We start from the raw sequence: 19,462 nt of genomic DNA, 5'->3' as shown, positions 1-19,462 counted from the left end.
CTTTTTTTTTTTTTTTCTTTTGTGTGTGTGTGTGGTTTCGTTTGCTTGGTTTGTTGTTTTTTTTTTTCTTTTTTTTTTTATATATAAAAAAGAAGACACGTGGGTGAGGGGCAGGAAAAGGGGCAGGGTGCTGTCCCCAAACCCCCCTCTACCTTGCCCCCAGCGGTGGCTCTGGCATGATACATTCGCGTGGGATGGGGGATTTGCTTCGGCAAGGTGAATACTGACAGAGGAGCAACCTGAGGGGCTGCTGGGGACAACGTCCTGGCCACTTGGCCCTCTGCCCATCCTGGGGATGAGTATTTTGGTTTGGTTTGGGTTTTTTTTGTTTTCTTACAACACCACAGTCCAGCCTCCTCCAAACCTCAGCACCCGGGCCACACGTGGCCACTGCTCCCTCCGTGGGACCCCCACCCAGGAGGGGCTTGGCTCCCCCATATCCTCCTGAGGCTCCCCCATATCCTCCTGAGGCCACAGCAAAAGAAGCGGGGGTTCCTCGGCTGCACGGGAGGGGATACACCCCCCTCGCCCCCCCATCCCAGCCTCACACCTTGAGGGTTTTGTCAGGCACGGCGCTGGGGCTGCTGGCGGCGCTGCCCTCGCTGCCCTTCTTCTTGCGGAGGGTCTCGATCCAGCTGGTGCTGGGCCGAGGGGCAAAGCTGGAAAGTGCCAGGGAGCTGAGCCTCATGTTTTTGCCCGACATGATCAGCTCCCCAAAACCCTCCTGGTGGGAGAAGGCGTAGCCGGAGCGGTGCGAGCCCACGCGCCCCACGCGCCGCATGCACCGGTGCTGAGTCTTCTGCTTCTTCCGTACCAGCTGAGTGTAGCGCACCTGGGGACAGGGGACAGGGTCAGAGCCACTCGCCCCCGGGGGGACAGGAGCCCCTGCCCCTTTTTTCCACAGCCACAGGTTCTTACCGTGTCAGAAAGTTCTGGTTTTAGGTCCAGCTTGAGGAAGCGAAAGGCCACGACGGGCATGATGCAGACCACGGTGGTGAGGGTGATGGTCAGCCAGACAGTGGGCTGGGCCAGTGTGTTCTGTGCATTACCTGGGGGGAGGGAAGCAGGAGTCCAGCCAGGGCAGCACCTTGGGGGAGTGGGGGACACTGCTGAGCACCCCCCAGGACTCACCCACAAAGCGGAACTGGTTGGGGAACATCTGGAAGAGGCCATCACTGTGCATGGTGAAGAGGATGGCGAAGTAGGCGGCCAGGCTGCCCCAGATGAAGAAGTGGTTGATGGCTGTCCAGAAACCAGTATCCAGCCCGATCTGGGGGAGAGAGGGAGCCCACAAGGGCTCAGGGGCAGCCAAGATGCTTCGAGCGTGGCTGCAGGGACTCAAACCTTCACCAACCTTGGTGCTGGAGGGGCTGGGGCTGAGCAGCTGTGTCCCTACCTGCACGCTGACGACAATCACGAGGGAGGTGGCAACAGTGACAGCAAAGGACTGGTAGTCAGCCAGCTGGGCACCATCATCACGGGTGGCATCAGCGAAGACACCGTAGGGGATGAAGAACATGAGGACAGAGGTGTAGATGCCCTGAGCAATGCAGATAAAGAACTCCCTCTTGTTGAAGAGAAGGTTGAGCTGCCCGGGCTCATAGAGCTTGGGGTATTCCATGCTCCGCTGCTCCGGAACATCCTGGGGACAAGGGACACTCTGGGCACCTCCTTCCAGCTCCGGGTAGAAGCAGCCCCTTCACTGGGACTGGAGTAGCCAGACACCCCTCCCCACCACCCATCATACCTGGTCAAAGACACCCATGGCCAGCACAGGCAGGGAGGTGTAGACAATGTTGTAGAGCGTGATGAAATACTGATCATACACCGTCTGTGGAACGGAGCATTCAGGGAGGGGGGAGTGGGGAGACCCCCCAACTCTGTGGCCCAGGCAGCCCCTGTGCCACAGCCCCCCGGGAACAGGAGAGCTGCCACCAGCACCCTCTGGTGCTCACCCTGAACGGTGTGGGTGCTGCAGCCCTGACCAGAGGGAGCCACCACACTCCACAGGGATCCCAGGCCCCACAGAGAGCCCAGGGGACTGGGGTGTGCTCCTGAGAAGGGGAGGGGGGGGTCCTACAGGCAAACTGTCCCCAAGATCAGTGCCCATCAGGAGCGACTCACCTGTGCCGAGAAGCCACAGAAGAAGCCAAACCAGAAGTGGACCATGGTGAAGGCAAAGTTCTTGTAGAAGAAGTAGCAGAGGAACTTGCACATGCGTAGGTAGGACCAGCGCCCGTGCACCAGGAGCAGGCGCTGCAGGAACTTGAACTGGGAAAAGGAGTAGTCGGAGGCCAGCACTGCCTGGATGCCCTCCTGCCCGCTGATGCCCACCCCAATGTGGGCAGCTGGGGAGGGAAGAGACACATGGACTGAAGAGGGCTCTGCCAGCACCACAAGGGACCAGGGGTGGGGTCCTCCTCCTGGTGGGACGGCACTCTCCCAGGGCACAGAGTGAGGACAGAGGCTGCAAGAGGGGACCTGTCACTCCCAGGACTCACTCTTGATCATGCTGACATCGTTGGCCCCATCCCCGATGGCCAGGGTGACAGCTTTCTTGTACTTCTTCACCAGCTCCACCACCTGGGCTTTCTGCAAGGGTGTGACACGGCAGCAGATGACAGCCTTGCAGGCACACGCTGTCTCCAGGAACTCCACCTCCATGTCAGCCTCCAGGGCGTGGGCCTGCGAGGAGAGCCGGGGGACAGTGGGGGGAACGGCCCCACAGCTGGGCAGGGTGTCCTCTCCAGCCCAGAGCTCCCAGGTCCCTACCAGGCTGTGCCCGTTGATGACCAGGGCATATTCACCAGCGATGGCTTCCAGCACGGAGGTGAGCTTGGAGGAGGAGAGTTTCTCCTGGTAGGAGAAGCCGTTGCCCATGGAGCGTGACCCATCCATCATCTTCTCCCGGGCTTTCCTGAGGAGAAAGATTGGGGTCAGAGGACCCGAAATCATAGAATGGGCTGGGTTGGAAGGGACCTCAGAGATCATCAGCTCCAACCCTTGATCCACTCCCCCCGTGGTTCCCAGCCCACTCAGTGCCACATCCAGGCTCTTTTGAAATCTCTCCAGACACGGAGAATCCACTCCTTCCCTGGGCAGCCCATTCCAATGCCTGATCACCCTCTCCAGAAAGAAATTCTTTCTCATCTCCAACCTAAACCTCCCCTGGCACAACTTGAGACCCTGCCCTCTTGTCTTGCTGAGAGTTGCCTGGGAAAAGAGCCCAACCCCCCCCTGGCTCCAACCTCCTTTCAGGGAGTTGGAGAGAGTGATGAGGTCTCCCCTGAGCCTCCTCTTCTCCAGCCTCAACACCCCCAGCTCCCTCAGCCTCTCCTCACAGGATCTGTGCTCGAGTATCTGTGCTTGGTATCCCCCCTACATGCATTGTGCCCCCAGGTGTCCCTCGTGCCCCTCACCTGAGCTCCTCTCGCACCTCCAGCACGGTGTGGCCCGTCACCACAAACACCTCCGTCATGTCATCTGTCAGCATCTTGCAGGAGTAGCCGATGTTCACGGCTGTTTCTGAGGAGGGGAAAGCAGGGATTGAGCTCCCCAACTCAGGGGGAAACACCTGTCCCACCACCTCCCAGATTCAGCCCAGAAATGTCCTCGTCTCCAGGCTACCCCTCCTCAAAAAAAAAAAATTGCCTCACCTTGTTTGTCCCCCGTCAGCACCCAGATCTTGATGTTGGCCAGCGTCAGGATGGCGATGGTTTCAGGGACCCCCTGCTGCAGTTTGTCCTCGATGGCTGTGGCTCCCAGCAGCTAGGGCACCCAAAGAGGGGGGTCAGGTCACCAGGAGATACCCCTGCCTCTTTTTTACCCCCCTCCTCCCAGACCATGTACCATCATGTCATGCTCCACCTCGTCGTAGAGCCGAGCCAGCCGATCCTCACGGGCCTCGGGGGCACCACTGGCTCGCTGCAGCCTCTCAGCCCACTCCTGGTAGTAACACTCCTCCAGGTCTTTGTAGGCCAACACCAGTGTCCTCAGCCCCTCACCAGCGTACTCCTGCAAGGGGGTTCATGGGCAGACCCCCCCCCATGGCGACCTCAGACCCCGACTGCCTTCCAGGAGAGGGCACAACCCCCTTTCCCCCCCATTTTCCTTTCCCAACTCTGCCCGCAACCCCCCCGCTCACGTTGAGGTGGTCGGTGGTGATGTTGGTCAGGTCCTGGTTGAGGGGGTGCAGGCGCTCCAGCAGGATGGTGTCAGCACCTTTGCAGTACAGTCGGATCTTGCCCTGGGGGTTGCGGACTGTGGGGAGCAGAGGACAAATTGCCTGGCTCCAGGGGACACCTCCTACCAACACCTCAAACCCCAGCCCCCCCACCACCAACACCAGCACCAGCACCACCAACACCTTCACAGCCACGGCACGGGGCCAACCCCAGCCCCACCACCACCAACACCATCACCACCACCACCAACACCTTCACAGCCACGGCACGGGGCCAACCCCAGCCCCACCACCACCAACACCATCACCACCGCTACCAACACCTTCACAGCCATGGCACGGGGCCAACCCCAGCACCACCACCTTCACAGCCACACCACAGGGTCAACCCCAGCCCCACCACCACCACCACCACCTTCACAGCCACAGCACGGGGCCAGCCCCAGCCCCACCATATTAAGCCCCCAGCCCCACCACCACCCCCCTAACCCCACTGCAGCCCCTCCAGCCTCTGCGTTGCCCAGGCCCTCACCGATGACAGACATTCGTTTGCGGATGTTGTTGAAGTCCAGGATGGCCAGCAGCTGGTAGGTGATGGCCTGACCCAGCTCCTGCACCGTGATGGTCTTGGGTGTGCGGGACCGGAAGACGAAGCCGAAGTTTCTGGCGGCCGTGACCAGCGCTCCCTCATCGGGGGACTGAGCCTTGTAATAGAGCTCCCCTGGTGACATTGCAGGTGTCAGAGCCAGCTCTGCACCCCAAACCTGGTGGGGAGAAGGTCCTGGCCCTCCCTGCACCCACCTTCGCTCTTCTCCTCGGACATGACGGTGTGGCAGAGCGAGAGCAGGCGGAAGAATTCGTGCACGTGGGGGTCTCCCAGTTTGACAGCTTCCAGCAGGCTGGGGTCCCAGAACTGGAACCCTGGATCCGCCAGTGGGTTGAAGGAGAAGTCAACAGGTTCTGGTCTCTGGCAGGGACAGAGATGAGGTCACCCCCCTGTGGCATGTGGCACTGGTCAGGCACTGGTGGCATCCTTACCTCTCCCAGCTCCACCTTGTGACCCAGCACGTCCTGCATGTCACCTGTGAACAGGGGCAGAGAGTTAATCATAGAATGGATGCCAGATTGGACTGGGGTGAAACAGACCTTAAAGCTGATCCAGCCCCACCCCCTGTATGGGCAGGGACACCTCCCCCAATCCCAGGGGGCTCCAAACCCCATCCAAACCTCCAACAATTCCAGGGATGGGGCAGCCACAGCTTCTGGGGACAACCTGGGGCTCAGCACCCTCACCCCAAAGAATTTCTCCTTCCCATCTCTTCTCCATCTCCCCTCTTCCAGTTCAAAGCCATTCCTCCTCATCCCATCCCTCCAGCCCCTTGTCCCAAGTCCCTCCCCAACTTTCCTGGAGCCCCTTCAGGCACTGGAAGGTGCTCTAAGGTCTCCCCATTGCAGCCTCCTCTCCTCCAGGCTGAACACCCCCAACTCTCTCACCCAGGACAAGGACCCAAAGCTGCTGCCCCACCAGCACCCACCCCCAGGGGGATTATGGGGCTGAGCCCCCACATCTCCCAGGTGCCTCAATACCCGCAAAATGGGACCTGGTGCACCCACACCCCACGGAGAGACACAGCCCAGCCCTGGTGTGCCCCACGCTCACCATAGCTGTGCCCGTTGACAGAGCACTTGCTGAAGACCATGATGTTCTGGGTGAGGGTGCCAGTCTTGTCAGAGAAGATGTACTCCACCTGCCCCAGCTCCTCGTTGAGGGTGGTGGTCCGGGCTTCGGCGGGCGTCCGGCGCTTGGCACAGTACATCTTCTTGTCCCAGTTGATGAAGTAGCTGTGCCCCAAACGAATCACCTCCACGCTGTGGGCAAGGGGACAGCTGAGTGTCACCACTCTGCTCTGCTGAACCAGGGACAGAAGCCCACCCCAGACCCCCAAGTGCTGGGGACACCCTGGCATCCCCGTCCCCTACGCTGCTCACCGGCTCCCGCGCCTTTTCCCCGCTCCTGTCCAGGGCTGAGGCCACGGGGTCTGGCACCAAGGGGGCACCTCCAGGGGCTCCCTAGGCATCTCACACATCTCTGCACCCCGAACCCCCTCCCCGGCCCCCCGGGGCAGACAGCCATGAGCTAGTGGGAGGGGTGGGGGTGACACGTTCTTACCTCGGGGCTAAGGGTGACAGAACCCATGCTGGGGAACGAAAAGAGAGAGAAATTAAAAGAGAGAGAGAAGGGGACAGTGCAGGAGCCTGGGAGCTGCAGGAGGGCAGAGCAAAATAACCAGCGTGCAGCCAGGGCAGGGAGAGACAAGCAGCCAGACAGACACAGCCAGGGGGGGCCCCGAGGGACCTGTGGGGTCTCAGGTCATGGGGTATCCCCAAGGGCAGACGTGGCCCGTCACCAGGAGAGCAGCCCACACCCACCCCACGCACACAGCTCTGCCCACGGGTCTCCATCCCCGACTCCCCTCCCCAGAGGACACCCAGAATTCCCTTGCACCCCTCTCCCAACCCAGCCCCTTGGCCCCTGCCTTACCTCACGTAGAGAGAGATGGGCACCACAGTGTTGAGGATGATGATGTAGGACCAGAAGGAGAGGAAGCCGGAGAAGAAGGCACTGTGCACCCCCTCGTCCCAGGGCAGGTAGATCTGGAAGCAGACTCCCACCTCGTGCTCCCAGATGGCATTGCCAATGGCCAGAATCACCCCCATGCACACCAGGAACCCGAAGATCTAGGGATAGGATGGGGGACATCAGAAACCTCAAGAAGGACAGAGCTGGGAATCTCCAGGATCTGCTTTTTGCCTACCCAGAGCACCAGTGTGTTCATCAACCGATCAATGCTCGTCCTCTTGAACTTGGTCCGGCCACTGTTCTGCATCAGTTTCGTGTCAGGACCTGGGCAGGGGGCAGGGGGTCAGCAGAACCTCCCTTCCCAGCACCCTGGGGTGGCTGCAGCCCCCACAACCCCCCCTGAGCCCACCTGCAAAGACAACGAGGCCGAAGCACCACTCGGTGTTGCGCAGGACGCAGCCCCTCAGCAGCATGTTCTGGTTGCTCAGGGGGTATTTATTGTCCTTCCAGTACAAGGTCCCACCAAACTTGTCCAGCTTGTTGTTGGGGGGTTCACAGATCACCTCCCCTAGGGGAATATCTTGGTTGTAAGATGACTTCACCACCCCGGTGCTCCCAGCTCCCATCCCCAGTTCCACAGAGAACTTCCAGACACTCAAACAGCCCAGGGGGAGAGATACCCATGAGGGTGGTGGAAAAATGGCACAGGTTGTCCAGGGAGGTGGTTGAGGCCTCATCCCTGGAGATATTCAAGCTGAGGCTTGAGGAGGCTCTGAGCAACCTGATCTGAGCCACCTCACTGCAGGGGGGGGGTTGGACTGGATGACCTTGAGAGGTCCCTTCCAACCCGAATTATTCTGTGATTTCGTCTTCTGCCCCACGCCGGGTGATGGAGGAGGAAACCCGGGAGGTGCTGGTGGAGACTCACCATCAAACAGAGCCAGCTTGCTGATGTCACCCAGCTCTGAGGTGACAGGGATGGCCTGTCGCACCTTCATGTTGGTCTCTCTGCAGGTGAGGAGGCACCGTGCCAGGTTTCAGGTCCCCACAGCCCCTGCCCACAGCCCATTTCACACTTCCCTCTCTTGCCAACCCCAGCACCCAACGCCCTGGCACCCAGGCCAACCCCAGCACCCACCCTGGGATAGGGGTGGCCAAGGTGAGCACTTACCCATCCAGCTCTGCTGTCTCGATGTAGCACAAACCATGGGGCTCACTGCTGGAGAGGAGGAGGAGGTCAGCCTGTCAGGAGAGATGGGAAGGATTCCATGGACCTTCCTGGCACTTCAACACCAGGGGCCAACTCTGGAATTTTATGTCCTTAGCAGGGCCCTTTTGGTTGAACCAACACACTTGGTTGAAGCCCCCACATCAGCCAAATCCCCAAGAGCTCAAATACAATTCCCAGGCTGGAAAATCCGTGATGTTTCCCCCCCCTGGGAGGTGACAGAGGAGCACAAAAGCAGAGTTGAGGGGGTCAGCACCACCTTCCTCCCCGTGCAGCCCTGTCCCAGCTGGCACTGTACTGGTCCCAGGGCCAGACTCACCGCCACAAACTGGTTGTTCTCCAACTTGATGATGTCTCCAACCCGGACGTTCATCCACTGCTCCTGCCGGAGCCTGCAGAGGGGCAGCAGAAGGGAGTGAGGTGGGAGCAAAAAGCATTGCCCTGCCCCACCCTGTTCTGCCCTCTGCCCCCCAGGACCCCCCCCCAGGACCCCCTCCCAGCTGCCCATGTCCCCATGACACTCACACTCCACCAATCAGCACCTGAGACTGACGGTTGTTCACTTGGTTGTCGCTTTTATGGCGGAACTGGGGGGGCAGAGGGGAAGGGGGACAGCTGAGACTCAGAAAATCACAGAACCCTTTCTTTCCAACTTTTTCCTTTGGTCGGAAAAGACCTTGCAGATGACCAAGTCCAACTGTGTCCCCAGCACTGCCAAAGCCACCACTGCCCCACGTCCCTCAGCACTACATCTCCAGGGCTCTGAAACCCCTCCAGGGATGATGGGGACTCCACCTCTGGGAGAGAACCCTGAGAACCCTTTCCAGGGAGAAACTGTTCCCCAGCTCCAACCTCACCCTCCCCTGGCATTCCTTTTGTCCCATCCCTTGTTCCTTGGGAGCAGAGCTTGACCCCCCCCTGGCTTCAACCTCCTCTCAGGGGGTTGCAGAGAGCCACAAGGTCTCCTCTCAGCCCTTCCAGGGCTGGGGTTCTGCATCCCCCCCCTTCAAACACCACAGCCTCCCAGGTCCCCAGAGCCAGGCAGCAGGCAGTCTGGGCAGGGGGACATGGAGGGACCCACTCACATAGTCGTCGGTGGCATCTTTGACAGCTGTGATGGTTAAGACAAGAACCAAAGGCACGATGGTGGTGAACCAGGAGAGGGAAGAGATCTGGGGGATGAGCTGGGGGACAGGGAGCAGGAGTTACAGGGGAGCAGGTCCACGCTACCCCTGTTCAGAGGTGCCAAACCCACCACTCCGCAAGGCCCTGGGCACCCCCCCAGCTGCTCAGCCAGGGAAGGAGAGTGTGTGTGTTTGGGGGGGTCTCATCTGCCTCCTCAGTCACCCCAGCACTCACCTGCAGGATGAGGAGGAAGAGGAAATAGGTGTTGGCCACTTCCTGGAACTGCTCGAAGAGGTTGACAGGCAGGAAGGTGAGGATGTTGTACTTGGAGGTCTTGATGCAGTTGTTCTGGGGATGGAGAGGGTGAGAAGAGGGGTTCACCACTCACCAAAGCCCTGCTGCCCCCTCAGCATCACTCTAGGGATGCAGCTCAGCGTGCCCCTAATTTGGGAGCTGGGGGTGACAGCTTGGACACCCCCCCTCAGCTCCTGTCCCTGTCCCAAGGGCTGTGGCAGCTTCCTGGAGAAACCAATTCCAGGGAAAAACCTCCTCCAGCTGCAGCATCTGGGTGGCAGCACCCAACCTCCCCCCAAAGGTCACCCCCCCAAGCCCCCAAAATCCACCCCCTGCAGCAAGCCCAAGTCTGAAGCATCCAGAAATAACCTGGAGCATTGGGATGGGGGGGGGGGGAGCCAAGGTGAGCAGTGCCCTTCCCCCAGCTGCTCCGGAAGCTCGTTAATTAACCAGACTCAGAACCACATCAGGGCACCAAGAAGGGGTGCAGGAAAAGTTGGGGGGGGATTTAGACCCCTAGGACAGGATGGGGGGAGGGCTGCATCCCCTTCCAGGGAAGCATTCCCTCCAAACAGCCCCCCCTGGCCCCAGCCCCAGAGCTCCGTTGACGTTCCTGACTCGTCAGCACAATTTTCTCAGGGACAAACAGCTATTTTTAGCCACCGCCCCCCCCCTCTTCCTCCTCCACCGACCCAGGGGGGTGATGCCAAACACCCCCCCCCCCAAAAAAAAAAAACCCAAAACAAACACCTTGCCCGAGCTGGGGGGCTTGGCCACCCCACTCACCGCGTACTGGAACTTCTCGTTGTACTCCCGCGCGTTGGCTCGCACCCTCCTCTCCTCCTCTGCAACACAGCCCCCCAGCAGCTCACCCCCTGCACCCCAAAAACCCCCCCTGCACCCCCACACCTCCCCTCCGAACCCCCACACCTCCCCCCTGCACCCCACACCTGCCAAACCTGCTCCCCCCCCCAAAAGAAAAACCACACCAAAACCCAGACAAACCCGGGAGCCCCAAACCTCCGGGTGAAGAGGGGAACCCCCATCTGTCCTCCCCCCGCAACTCCCCCAAGCCAGGACCTCCATCCCTAGACCCCTGAGACCCCAAAATCCTGCACCCCCAGATCCTGCATCCCCAAATCCTGCAATCCCAGATCCTGCATCCCCAAATCCTGCAATCCCAGATCCTACATCCCCAAATCCTGCACCCCAAGGCACCCAGATCCTGCACCCCCAAATCCTACATCCTCAGATCCTGCATCCTCAAATCCTGCACCCCAAGACCCCCAGATCTTGCACCCCCAGATCCTGCATCCCCAAATCCTGCACCCCCGAGGCACCCAGATCCTGCACCCCCAAATCCTGCATCCCTAAATTCTGCATCCTCAAATCCTGCATTCCCAAATCCTCCATCCTCAGATCCTGCACCCCTGAGACCCCCAAATCCTGCATCCCCAAATCCTGCATCCTCAGATGCCCCACCCCCAAATCTTGCACCCCAAATCCCGCATCCTGAAATCCTGCACCCCCAAATCCTGCACCCCCAAATCCTGCATCCCCAAATTCTGCATCCTCAAATCCTGCATTCCCAAATCCTCCATCCTCAGATCCTGCACCCCCGAGACCCCCAAATCCTGCACCTCCAAACCCTGCATCCTCAGATGCCCCACCCCCAAATCTTGCACCCCAAATCCCGCATCCTCAAATCCTTCACCCCCAGATCCTGCCCCCCCCCATCCTTACTTCTCTGCCCTCCCAGATCCCCAGTCCTGAAGATCTGCACCCCCAAACCCCCTGCTTCTCCCCCCCCCCCCGACTTCTTTCTCCGCACCCCCCGCTCCCCCCCGCTCCCGCCCGCCCTCCCCGCACCCACCCGCCCGCCCGGGTTCTGGGACCCTCGGCCACTTCTCGGGCATCTCCCGAGGCACCGTCATGGCTGCGGGGCCTCGGACCTTCCCGGCGGCTCCATCCCATCCCGCTCTGCCCGGTGTCCCGGCCCGGCCCGGGCCCTCCCGCCCCGCCCCGCCGCGTTGCCGCGGCAACGGCCGCCCCGGGGCCCAGCGGGGCCTACCCGGGCCTACCGGGACCCCGAGCCGCTCACCTGGGGCCCTCCGAGCCGCGCACCGCTCCATGGCCCCAAGCCCCGAAACCCATGGGGAGCGGGGCGGCCCGGACCGGGGCCGGGGCCGCTGCCGGGGCCGGGGCCGCTGCCGCCGTCTCAACGCCCCATGGCCGCGGCGCTGCCGACCGGCGGCGGAAGTGATGGGGCGGGGGGCGGCGGCGGAGGGGAGAGACCCAGAGCTACCCCCGGGGGGCACCGGGAGACGGGGAAGGGAGGGACCCCGGGAGTACCGCGGGCAGCCTCGGTAGATCCCGGGAACAGGGGGGCTGCCCCGGGGGGTCGGGAGGGTGAGGGGGGGTTACCCCGGGGCATCCTCGGTGGTCGGGGGGGTGTCCCCGGGGCATCCTCGGTGGATCCCGGGACCAGAGGGGCTGCCCCGGGGGTCGGGAGGGTGAGGAGGGGTCACCCCGGGGCAGCCTTGGTGGATCCCGGGACCATGGGGGCACCCTCGGTGGTCGCGGAGGTGTGGAGGGGTTACCCCGGGGCAGCTTCGGTGGATCCCGGGACCAGGGGGCATCCTCGGTGGTCGGGGGATGTCCCCGGGGCATCCTCGGTGGATCCTAGGAGCAGGGGGGCATCCTCGGTGGTCGAGGGGGTGTGGAGGGGTTACCCCGGGGCATCCTCGGTGTTCTGGGGGGGTGTCCCCGGGGCAGCTTCGGTGGATCCCGGGACCAGGGGGCAGCCTTGGTGTTCGCGGGGGTGTCCCCGGGGCATCCTCAGTGGATCCCAGGACAAGGGGGGCTGCCCCGGGGGTCGAGGGGGTGTCCCCCGGGCATCCTCGGTGGTCGCAGGTGTGCGGGGGGGTGTCCCCGGGGCACCCTTGGTGGATCCCGGGAGAAGGGGGGCTGCCCCGGTGGGGGGAGGACGGACCGGGGGGCTGTCTCCAGGCATCCTCTGTGGTCACGGGGGTGTCCCGGGACATCCTCGGTGGATCCCGGGACCATGGGGACATCCTCGGTGGTCGCAGGGGAAGCATCGGGGGCACCCAAGGGAGCCGCCTGTTCCCCATCCTCTGGCAGCACATGGGTCCCCCGGGGATGGGGGGGACGCACACAGCTCAGCCCCCCCGGGGGTCTGCAGACCACTCGTGTCCCCCCGTGTCCAGACACAGAGACAGCTCAGAGCCTCAGGGCTTTTTTAATGATGCAGCAAGGACTGCCAGGTAGGGGAGGAGGACGGGGGGGTGTCCCTGGCATCACTGCTTCTGGAGCTGTATCTCCCTGGGATCTTCCTTCTCCAGGGGTGTCTTGGAGTCCGGAGAGTTCTGCAGGGCCAGGGGGTCCTCCCAGTCCATGGGGTGATGGAAAGCCACGAAGAGGTGGTAGAGAAAGGTGCCCAGGGCTGCCCCCGGCAGCGGAGCCACCACCGGCACCCACCACCACCCATTGCCCCTCCTGGAGACGCAGAAAAAAGGGGGTTGGGGGGTCACCCCTGCTCCTATCACCTCCCCCACCCTTCCCTTGACTCACCTGAACACCTCTGGACCCCAACCTGCCACGTAGGTGAAGAGCCGGGGCCCAAAATCCCGGGCAGGGTTCATGGGGCAGCCGCAGTTGAAGCCCATGGAGAGCCCGATGGACAAGACCAAAAGGGCCACGGCCTGAGGCTCCAGACCCATGATCACCCTTTTGTTCCGGGCATCCAGGAGGGCCAGGACCCCCGTGATCAGCATCGCCGTGCCCATCACCTGCAGGATGTGAACACTTGGAAATATGCCTCTTAAATCTGTGGTTTTTTCTTTTAAAAATATGTCAAACATCTTCTCGGTAACAGATTTTTTTTCTTTCCCCCAAACTTCACCAGCTTCTGGTTTGTATCATGCCTGGCAGGCACCTAAAGATAAGGATGCTGATCAGAAAGGCTCCTGGGATGGTGTCAAGACAATCAATTTTGCAAGGTAACAAGGGCTGAAGGATTGCAATAATTAAAAGAGAAGTTCTAAGGATGGCAAATCTTTGCCTGGTAATTTATGAGAGGACAGAACCCTTTTTGCTGTATAAAAACCCAAAGACAAAAGGAGAAGGCTCTGGCTCTCTCTTCTCCCACCCCCCCCCCCCCTTCTTCTTCTCTCATCATTTCAGCTTCAGCTTCAGCACCAGCAGGAAAAAAAAAAGCAGAGAACAGCAGGCAAGAAGGAACAAAACTTAATTCCTTTCCTTTTTCCTTTCCTCTTTCCTTTTTCCTTTCCTTTCCTCTCCTCTCCTTTTTCCTTTCCTTTCCTTTCCTTTCCTTTCCTTTCCTTTCCTTTCCTTTCCTTTCCTTCCCTTCCCTTCCCTTCCCTTCCCTTCCCTTCCCTTCCCTTCCCTTCCCTTCCCTTCCCTTCCTTCCCTTTCCCTTTCCTTTCCTTTCCTTTCCTTTCCTTTCCTTTCCCTTCCCTTCCCTTCCCTTCCCTTCCCTTCCCTTCCTTCCCTTCCCTTCCCTTCCCTTCCCTTCCCTTCCCTTCCCTTTCCTTTCCTTTCCTTTCCTTTCCTTTCCTTTCCTTTCCTTTCCTTTCCTTTCCTTTCCTTTCCTTTCCTTTCCTTTCCTTTCCTTTCCTTTCCTTTCCTTTCCTTTCCTTTCCTTTCCTTTCCTTTCCTTTCCTTTCCTTTCCTTTCCTTTCCTTCCTTCCCTTCCCTTCCCTTCCCTTCCCTTCCCTTCCCTTTCCCTTTCCCTTTCCCTTTCCTTTCCTACAACTCTCTCCCCAAAGCGACTGATTTATCCCTCCTCTTATAAACTTATTTTTTCTTCTAGAGTTGGTGTCCTTGTTGTCTCCTTTCCCTGAAACCAACCTTTGGAATCTGCTTAAATCCTCAAGCCTCTGATTTTGGTAAATTTCATCTGAGGTCTCTAAGCAGGGGCTGATTTTTCCTCGGCATCCAAAGATAAAATAATTGCTTGGGTCAGGCAGCAGCTCAGCACCCTGGGGGGAACCCAACCCCAGCACCCACCTGGTCCACGAAACCATTGGAGAGGGAGAGGTGGCTGGCAGGGTAGGTGGCAAAGATGGAAGCAGTTTCCCGGGGGCCAGAGGTGGTGAGGGTCCCGTTGCTGTAGTTCCAGATGGCATCTGGGGGGACAAAGTTAAAGCCCTGTCCCTAAGCTGACCCCAACTCAGCTGCCGGGCTCCCCACTCCCCCCCAGCACCCACCCACCCACCATAGTAGAGGATGTAGACAGCTCCAGAGGCAAGGAAGGATCCCAAGGTCTGCACAAACACAAAGACGGGGAATTTCCACCAGGGAAACTGTTCCATCAGGCAGAGGCTGAAGGTGTACGCCGGGTTCAGGTGAGCTCCTGCAACGGGGGCAGGTGAGGGGCTGGGAGAGGAATCCGGGGGATCTGGAGCTGGGGGTGGGAGGGGGCAGCAGGACTTGGGACCCTCTCACTCCCCAGCCTCACCAGAGACTCCTCCCCCCGTGTGGATGGCCACCATGACAGCCAGGGAGCCCGCCAGGTTGGCAGTGATGGTGTTGCCCTTCAGCTCGAAGCTGGTGACCATCTGTGCTGCGGCGCTCAGGGTGAGAAGCTGGAGGAGAAGGACACAGAGACAGCACTGCTGCAGCACTGCTTTCACCACTGTTTCACCACTGCTCCAACCCTGCTCCATCCCTGCCACACAACTGCCCCATCACTGCCCCAACACTGCCCCACAACTGCTCCATCAGTTTCACCGTTTCACCACTGCCCCATCACTGTTTCACCACAATACCATCACTGCCCCATCACTGCCCCACAACTGCCCCATCACTTTCATCACTGCCCCACAACTGCCCCAACACTGTTTCACCAGTTTCACCACTGCTCCACCACTGCCTCACCACTGCTCCATCACTGCCCCATCACTGCCCCACAGCTGCCCCATCACTGCTCCATCACTGTTTCACCAGTTTCACCACTGCTCCATCACTGCTCCATCACTGCCCCAACTCTGCTCCATCACTGTTTCACCAGTTTCACCACTGTTTCACCACAGCCCCATCCAACCCTCTGCCTGGATCCCCAAAAGGGGCTCTGCCCCCACTGCCTCTGCCAGCTCTGGTTCCATCCTTTTCCTCTCCCAGCCCTGAGCTCCAGCTTTGGGTGCCAGCCCTGGAGGCAGAGCAAGGCAGCCAACTGGTTCCACTGGAGCTTTTGGCAGCGAGACAACAAAATTATCAGCAATTAATTAATCACAGTGCTTCCCTGTGGAGATAGCAGGGGAGGGTGCAGCTACGGTGTCACCACCAGCTGGATGCCACGTTGGGGCTCCAGAACCCCAACCTTTGCCTGTTCCAGGCTGGGAAACGTGGAGCCACGCAGTGCCCTGCACTGTTCCCTCGTGTGCCCCGTGGCAGCGCCCGTGTCCCCGCTGCACCAGAGCCAGAGCAGCACTTGGTGTCCTGTGCCATGGGAACAGGGTCCAACAGGCAACTCCCCCGCTGCCTGCCACAGCCCCAAACCCCCACGGAGGGACAGGGAGGGGGAACCTGGGACACCCCAGTGCTCTGCCACCACCCCACTGACACCCACACCCCCCCGTGCCACCCCACTCACGATGAGCACAAAGACTGCGTAGAGCTCAGCCAAACATTCCCGTGCCAGAGGATTCCGGACGTGGAAAAGCACCCGGGTCTTCTCGAAGAGGGACATGGTGGTGGTGGTTGGAACAGGCAGAGGTGGCAGTGGGGTTGGTGGCTCCTTCCCGGTGTGATTTTTATGAGCCCCAGGGATGGGGTGGGTGATAACAAGCAGACTTTAAACCAATCAGCACCACACCACAGGGTGACGCCCGGCAGGGACCAGAGTCCTGTGTGGGGTTGGGGACACTGATGATGGTGTGTCCCCCCCACCCTTTGTAGAGCCAAACCCAGCAGGAGCTCTGGAGGATCCCCGGGCATCCATGGAGAACCCAGCCCTTGGTTGATGTGAACTGGAATGGGCACTTTCCCCTCTGGACAGCCCCCGTTTTTCCCTGCCTGATCCCTCATTCTTTAATGAAGAGGCCCCTGGGAAGGCTCCCAGGATGAGAGTGTCCTGGTGGAGGTGTTGGCACAGCACCAGGAAGACCAGGAGCAGGGAGGGAGGTGGGCAGAGAGCAGCAGAGAGGAGCCTGGTGGCCACTTGCACCCGTGGGGCAAAACCCAGGAGCTGCCTCGGTGACTCCAGGGAGGTTCCAGCCTGAAGGAGCCTGACAGGTCCCCAATAAATAGATTTTTAAATAGCATAAATAGATTTTATTGCTCTGTACACACACACTCGGCCCCCTGGGGGTTTCTCTGCAGCACCCCAGCAGGCAGGCAGCCCCCAGCCTGGGCACCAGCCCCCAGCAGGATCCGACCCATCTGCAAACAAAAAGAGGGGGTGAGAGGAGGTTGCTGCCCACAGCCCCCCCTCCACCCCACCACCCCTGTGACACATACAGGCTGCTCAGCTGGGGTGGGGTGGGAAGGGGGCACAGCTACCAGCTGGAAAACCAGCGTCGGAAGAAGCTTCCCAACATGGATGAGGGATCCCTCAGGTCGGGAACCCGGAGCTCCTCTTGCAGCAGCCACGTTCCGGTGAAATTCGCCAGCTCGCCTGGGAGAGCAGGGAGAGCCTGCTCAGAGGGGATCCCCCCCTGCTCCCCCGCACCTCCTCAGCACCCCCACTCACGCTCATCCACGCTGAGCACCTCCTCGTGGTGGTCCTTGCCTTGCCCATCCTCCTTGGTGCTGGTGATGAAGGTCTGGTCCCCCCTTCGCCGTGTCACCGTGGTCTCCCGGCGCCCATGGCTGTCCTGCACGGTCCGGCGCTCCTCCACTGCCTGCAGAGAGCACCCACCCCTCAGAAACCCCCCCCCAAAACCCCAGGCTCTGCTCCTGGCACTGGGGACACTGTCCCCAAGCCCCCCGTGGGGCTGACCCAGAGGGGACACTCACCCCGTCGGGGAGAGTCACTTTGGTGACGGAGACGCTCTGGAAGTAGGAGTGGGGTTTGGGCTCCTGGGGTCTCAAGATGGTTCCTAACCCCACGGAGGACACCTGGGAGTCCAGATCTGTGGAGGAGACAGAAAGGGGTGACAGCAGCATGGGGACAACGCCCTGGCAGTGTGTGGGGGGGTGTGGGGAAGGCAGAGACCCCACAGCCCCCCTTGCTCCTAGCACCCACCTTGATCTTCCTTGAGGGCAGGAGGAGCTGGGCTGGGGTCTTCCAGCTGCAAAGCAAAGCCACAGCCCGGTGACAAGGAGGCAAAGGGTGACAGCCATACCCAGGGGGGGGGACATAGAGCCTTCACCCACCCTCAGGAAGGGTCTCCAGGGTCGGGCCGGGTCCCTGGGGTCGGGTCTGGGGGTTTCGGGGCTCTCTGGGTGCTTCAGCATGGAATCCCGCAGCGCCCGCCCCGCGCCGCCCTCACCGGGGGTGGGCAGGGGGGGGTCTGGGGAGCAAAAAGGGGGATGGGGTCAGGCCAGGCGGTTCCGGGAGGTCCAAATCCACCCGCGTTGGGGACAGTCCCTTCCCATCCCCACCGAGAGGCTGCGGGGGTCCGGCCCAAGCCCCCCCGAAGGTCCCCAGGAGGTCGCTCATGTCCCGGAAAAGCTCCTCGAAGGCACCGCGGGACCAAGCGGGGTTAAAACCGAAGCTGAAGGCGAAATCCTGGGGAGGCCGCGCCATGAAGGGGCCGTGGCCATCGTCACCTTCCTCCTCCTCCTCTTCCTCATCCCAGGCCGAGCCACCGAAGAGCGGATCCCGGGGCCTGCGGGACGGCGGCGCTGAGAGACGGAGGGGACAAGCGGAGGGCAAAGGACGAGCGGGGTCCAAAGGACAAACGGGAGCGGGGACAGAACCCGCGGGGCAATAACGGGGGAGAAACCGGAGGGAGGGAGGGAAGGAGGGAGGGAGGGAGAGCACCGACGGGGCCGGTGCTGGCGGGGACACGGGGGGGGACATTGGGGACAGAGCATTGCAGGGCCGGGGGGGACACCGGGGATAACGGGGACAGAGCCTGAGGGGACACGGGGGACACCGGGGATAACGGCGCAGAGCCTGGGGGACACCGGGGGGAACGGGGACAGAGGCCGCGGGGACATCGGGGATAACGGGGACAGAGCTTGCGAGGACACGGGGGATACCGGGGGGACCGGGGAAAGAGCCTGAGGGGACACCAGGGATAACGGGGACAGAGCCCGCGGGGACACGGGGGACACCGGAGGGAACGGGGACAGAGCCCGTGGGGACACGGGGGACACCGGAGGGAACGGGGGCAGAGCCTGAGGGGACACCCGGGGGATAATGGGGACAGAGCCTGAGGGGACACGGGTGACACCGAGGGGACCGGGGACAGAGCCTGAGCGGACACCCGGGGGATAAAGGGGACAGAGCTTGCGAGGACCAGGGGGGACACGGGGGGGGAACGGGGACCGAGCCCGCGGGGAATACCGGGGGGAGCGGGGCTGGGGGCCGGTCCGGGGAGGCGGTGCCGGTACCTGTGTCGGCCGGAGAATCCGAAAAAGCCCCGAAAAGCGTCGTAGAAATTCATGGCGTTCCGCTGCCTCCCCCCCCGCGCTGCCGGAAAGCGCCGGGGGTGCCGTAAAAAGCGTCGGAAAGCGTCGCTTGGTTGTCGCGATTGTCGCTCATGTCGGCGACACGGGGCGGGGGGGGGGGGGGGGTTGGGAGGGGGAGGTTCGGTGTCTGTTAGCGGGGACTCCGAGGTGTGGAGCGGGTTTTATCCCTGGGGCGGGATGGAGAAGTGGGAACGCGGGATGGAGGGGAAAGGGAGGGGTCCTGGGACACATCCCGGGATGGGAATGGAGAAGGATTTGGGGTGTTGGGGGAGGAGAAGCTGAAGATGAGGCAGAACCAGGAGGTGACAGCCCAGAACCCCCCCTGTGCTGGGCTGCATCCCCAGCAGGGTGAGCAGCACCAGAGGGCGGATTGTTCCCTCTGGGGAGACCCCCCTGGGGTAAAGTGGGTCCAGTTCTGGGGTCCCCAGAA

At 61.2% G+C, this 19,462-nt stretch overlaps 3 protein-coding genes across 6 annotated transcripts; all 3 read right to left on the bottom strand.

Moving 5' to 3' along the window:
• Window positions 1-79: 79 nt before the first annotated feature.
• ATP8B2 (ATPase phospholipid transporting 8B2) lies at window positions 80-11,406 on the bottom strand. Its single transcript, XM_030465041.1, has 28 exons — window positions 11,285-11,406; window positions 10,198-10,256; window positions 9,352-9,465; window positions 9,078-9,176; window positions 8,518-8,579; window positions 8,312-8,384; window positions 7,936-8,006; window positions 7,693-7,772; window positions 7,174-7,332; window positions 7,000-7,088; window positions 6,726-6,922; window positions 5,844-6,052; window positions 5,222-5,265; window positions 4,985-5,150; window positions 4,716-4,904; window positions 4,145-4,260; window positions 3,850-4,014; window positions 3,657-3,768; window positions 3,420-3,525; window positions 2,773-2,917; window positions 2,502-2,685; window positions 2,125-2,348; window positions 1,748-1,831; window positions 1,397-1,642; window positions 1,132-1,270; window positions 919-1,049; window positions 551-832; window positions 80-289 (listed from the first exon to the last, which is right to left on the bottom strand). Exons 1-28 carry the CDS (start codon window positions 11,343-11,345, stop codon window positions 149-151), a joined length of 3,747 nt encoding a protein of 1,248 aa, XP_030320901.1. The 5' UTR covers window positions 11,346-11,406; the 3' UTR covers window positions 80-148.
• Window positions 11,407-12,702: 1,296 nt separating this feature from the next.
• AQP10 (aquaporin 10) lies at window positions 12,703-16,141 on the bottom strand. Its single transcript, XM_008496340.2, has 6 exons — window positions 16,046-16,141; window positions 14,912-15,038; window positions 14,669-14,806; window positions 14,461-14,579; window positions 13,003-13,220; window positions 12,703-12,927 (listed from the first exon to the last, which is right to left on the bottom strand). Exons 1-6 carry the CDS (start codon window positions 16,139-16,141, stop codon window positions 12,729-12,731), a joined length of 897 nt encoding a protein of 298 aa, XP_008494562.1. The 3' UTR covers window positions 12,703-12,728.
• A 557-nt stretch (window positions 16,142-16,698) lies between these two features.
• Window positions 16,699-19,072, bottom strand: HAX1 (HCLS1 associated protein X-1). Of its 4 annotated transcripts, none has more exons than XM_030465270.1 (8): window positions 18,955-19,071; window positions 17,998-18,224; window positions 17,770-17,906; window positions 17,639-17,684; window positions 17,410-17,525; window positions 17,144-17,294; window positions 16,908-17,068; window positions 16,699-16,833 (listed from the first exon to the last, which is right to left on the bottom strand). In XM_030465270.1, the coding sequence occupies exons 1-7, from the start codon at window positions 19,005-19,007 to the stop codon at window positions 16,950-16,952; spliced, it is 849 nt and encodes a 282-aa protein (XP_030321130.1). In that variant the 5' UTR covers window positions 19,008-19,071; the 3' UTR covers window positions 16,699-16,833; window positions 16,908-16,949. The 4 variants fall into 4 exon arrangements, with proteins under 4 accessions (XP_030321130.1, XP_030321128.1, XP_030321131.1 ...); XM_030465268.1 differs by having other exon boundaries at window positions 16,912-17,068; window positions 18,955-19,070; XM_030465271.1 differs by having other exon boundaries at window positions 16,699-17,068; window positions 17,183-17,294; window positions 18,955-19,072.
• Window positions 19,073-19,462: the final 390 nt, after the last annotated feature.

Source organism: Calypte anna, chromosome 25, assembly GCF_003957555.1.
Source record: "Calypte anna isolate BGI_N300 chromosome 25, bCalAnn1_v1.p, whole genome shotgun sequence".
Classification (NCBI taxonomy): Eukaryota; Metazoa; Chordata; class Aves; order Apodiformes; family Trochilidae; genus Calypte; species Calypte anna.
The sequence above is the reverse complement of the archived record's forward strand: the minus strand, read 5'-3'. Positions and strand labels throughout refer to the sequence as shown.

What these genes read in the sequence shown, in the direction of transcription:
- ATP8B2 (XM_030465041.1), bottom strand. Translation starts at nt 11,345, where the DNA reads ATGACGGTGCCTCGGGAGATGCCCGAGAAGTGGCCGAGGGTCCCAGAA. An exon ending in AAGATGCCACCGACGACTAT is followed by an intron (nt 8,580 to 9,077) that starts GTGAGTGGGTCC and finishes CTGCCCCCCCAG; the next exon opens with TTCCGCCATAAAAGCGACAA. An exon ending in GTCCGAGGAGAAGAGCGAAG is followed by an intron (nt 4,905 to 4,984) that starts GTGGGTGCAGGG and finishes CAATGTCACCAG; the next exon opens with GGGAGCTCTATTACAAGGCT.
- HAX1 (XM_030465270.1), bottom strand. Translation starts at nt 19,007, where the DNA reads ATGAATTTCTACGACGCTTTTCGGGGCTTTTTCGGATTCTCCGGCCGA. An exon ending in GGATTCTCCGGCCGACACAG is followed by an intron (nt 18,225 to 18,954) that starts GTACCGGCACCG and finishes GCCGTCCCGCAG; the next exon opens with GCCCCGGGATCCGCTCTTCG. An exon ending in GGTGCTCAGCGTGGATGAGC is followed by an intron (nt 17,069 to 17,143) that starts GTGAGTGGGGGT and finishes CTGCTCTCCCAG; the next exon opens with GCGAGCTGGCGAATTTCACC.
- AQP10 (XM_008496340.2), bottom strand. Translation starts at nt 16,141, where the DNA reads ATGTCCCTCTTCGAGAAGACCCGGGTGCTTTTCCACGTCCGGAATCCT. An exon ending in TGTCTACATCCTCTACTATG is followed by an intron (nt 14,580 to 14,668) that starts GTGGGTGGGTGG and finishes TTGTCCCCCCAG; the next exon opens with ATGCCATCTGGAACTACAGC. An exon ending in CCAATGGTTTCGTGGACCAG is followed by an intron (nt 13,221 to 14,460) that starts GTGGGTGCTGGG and finishes CACATCCTGCAG; the next exon opens with GTGATGGGCACGGCGATGCT.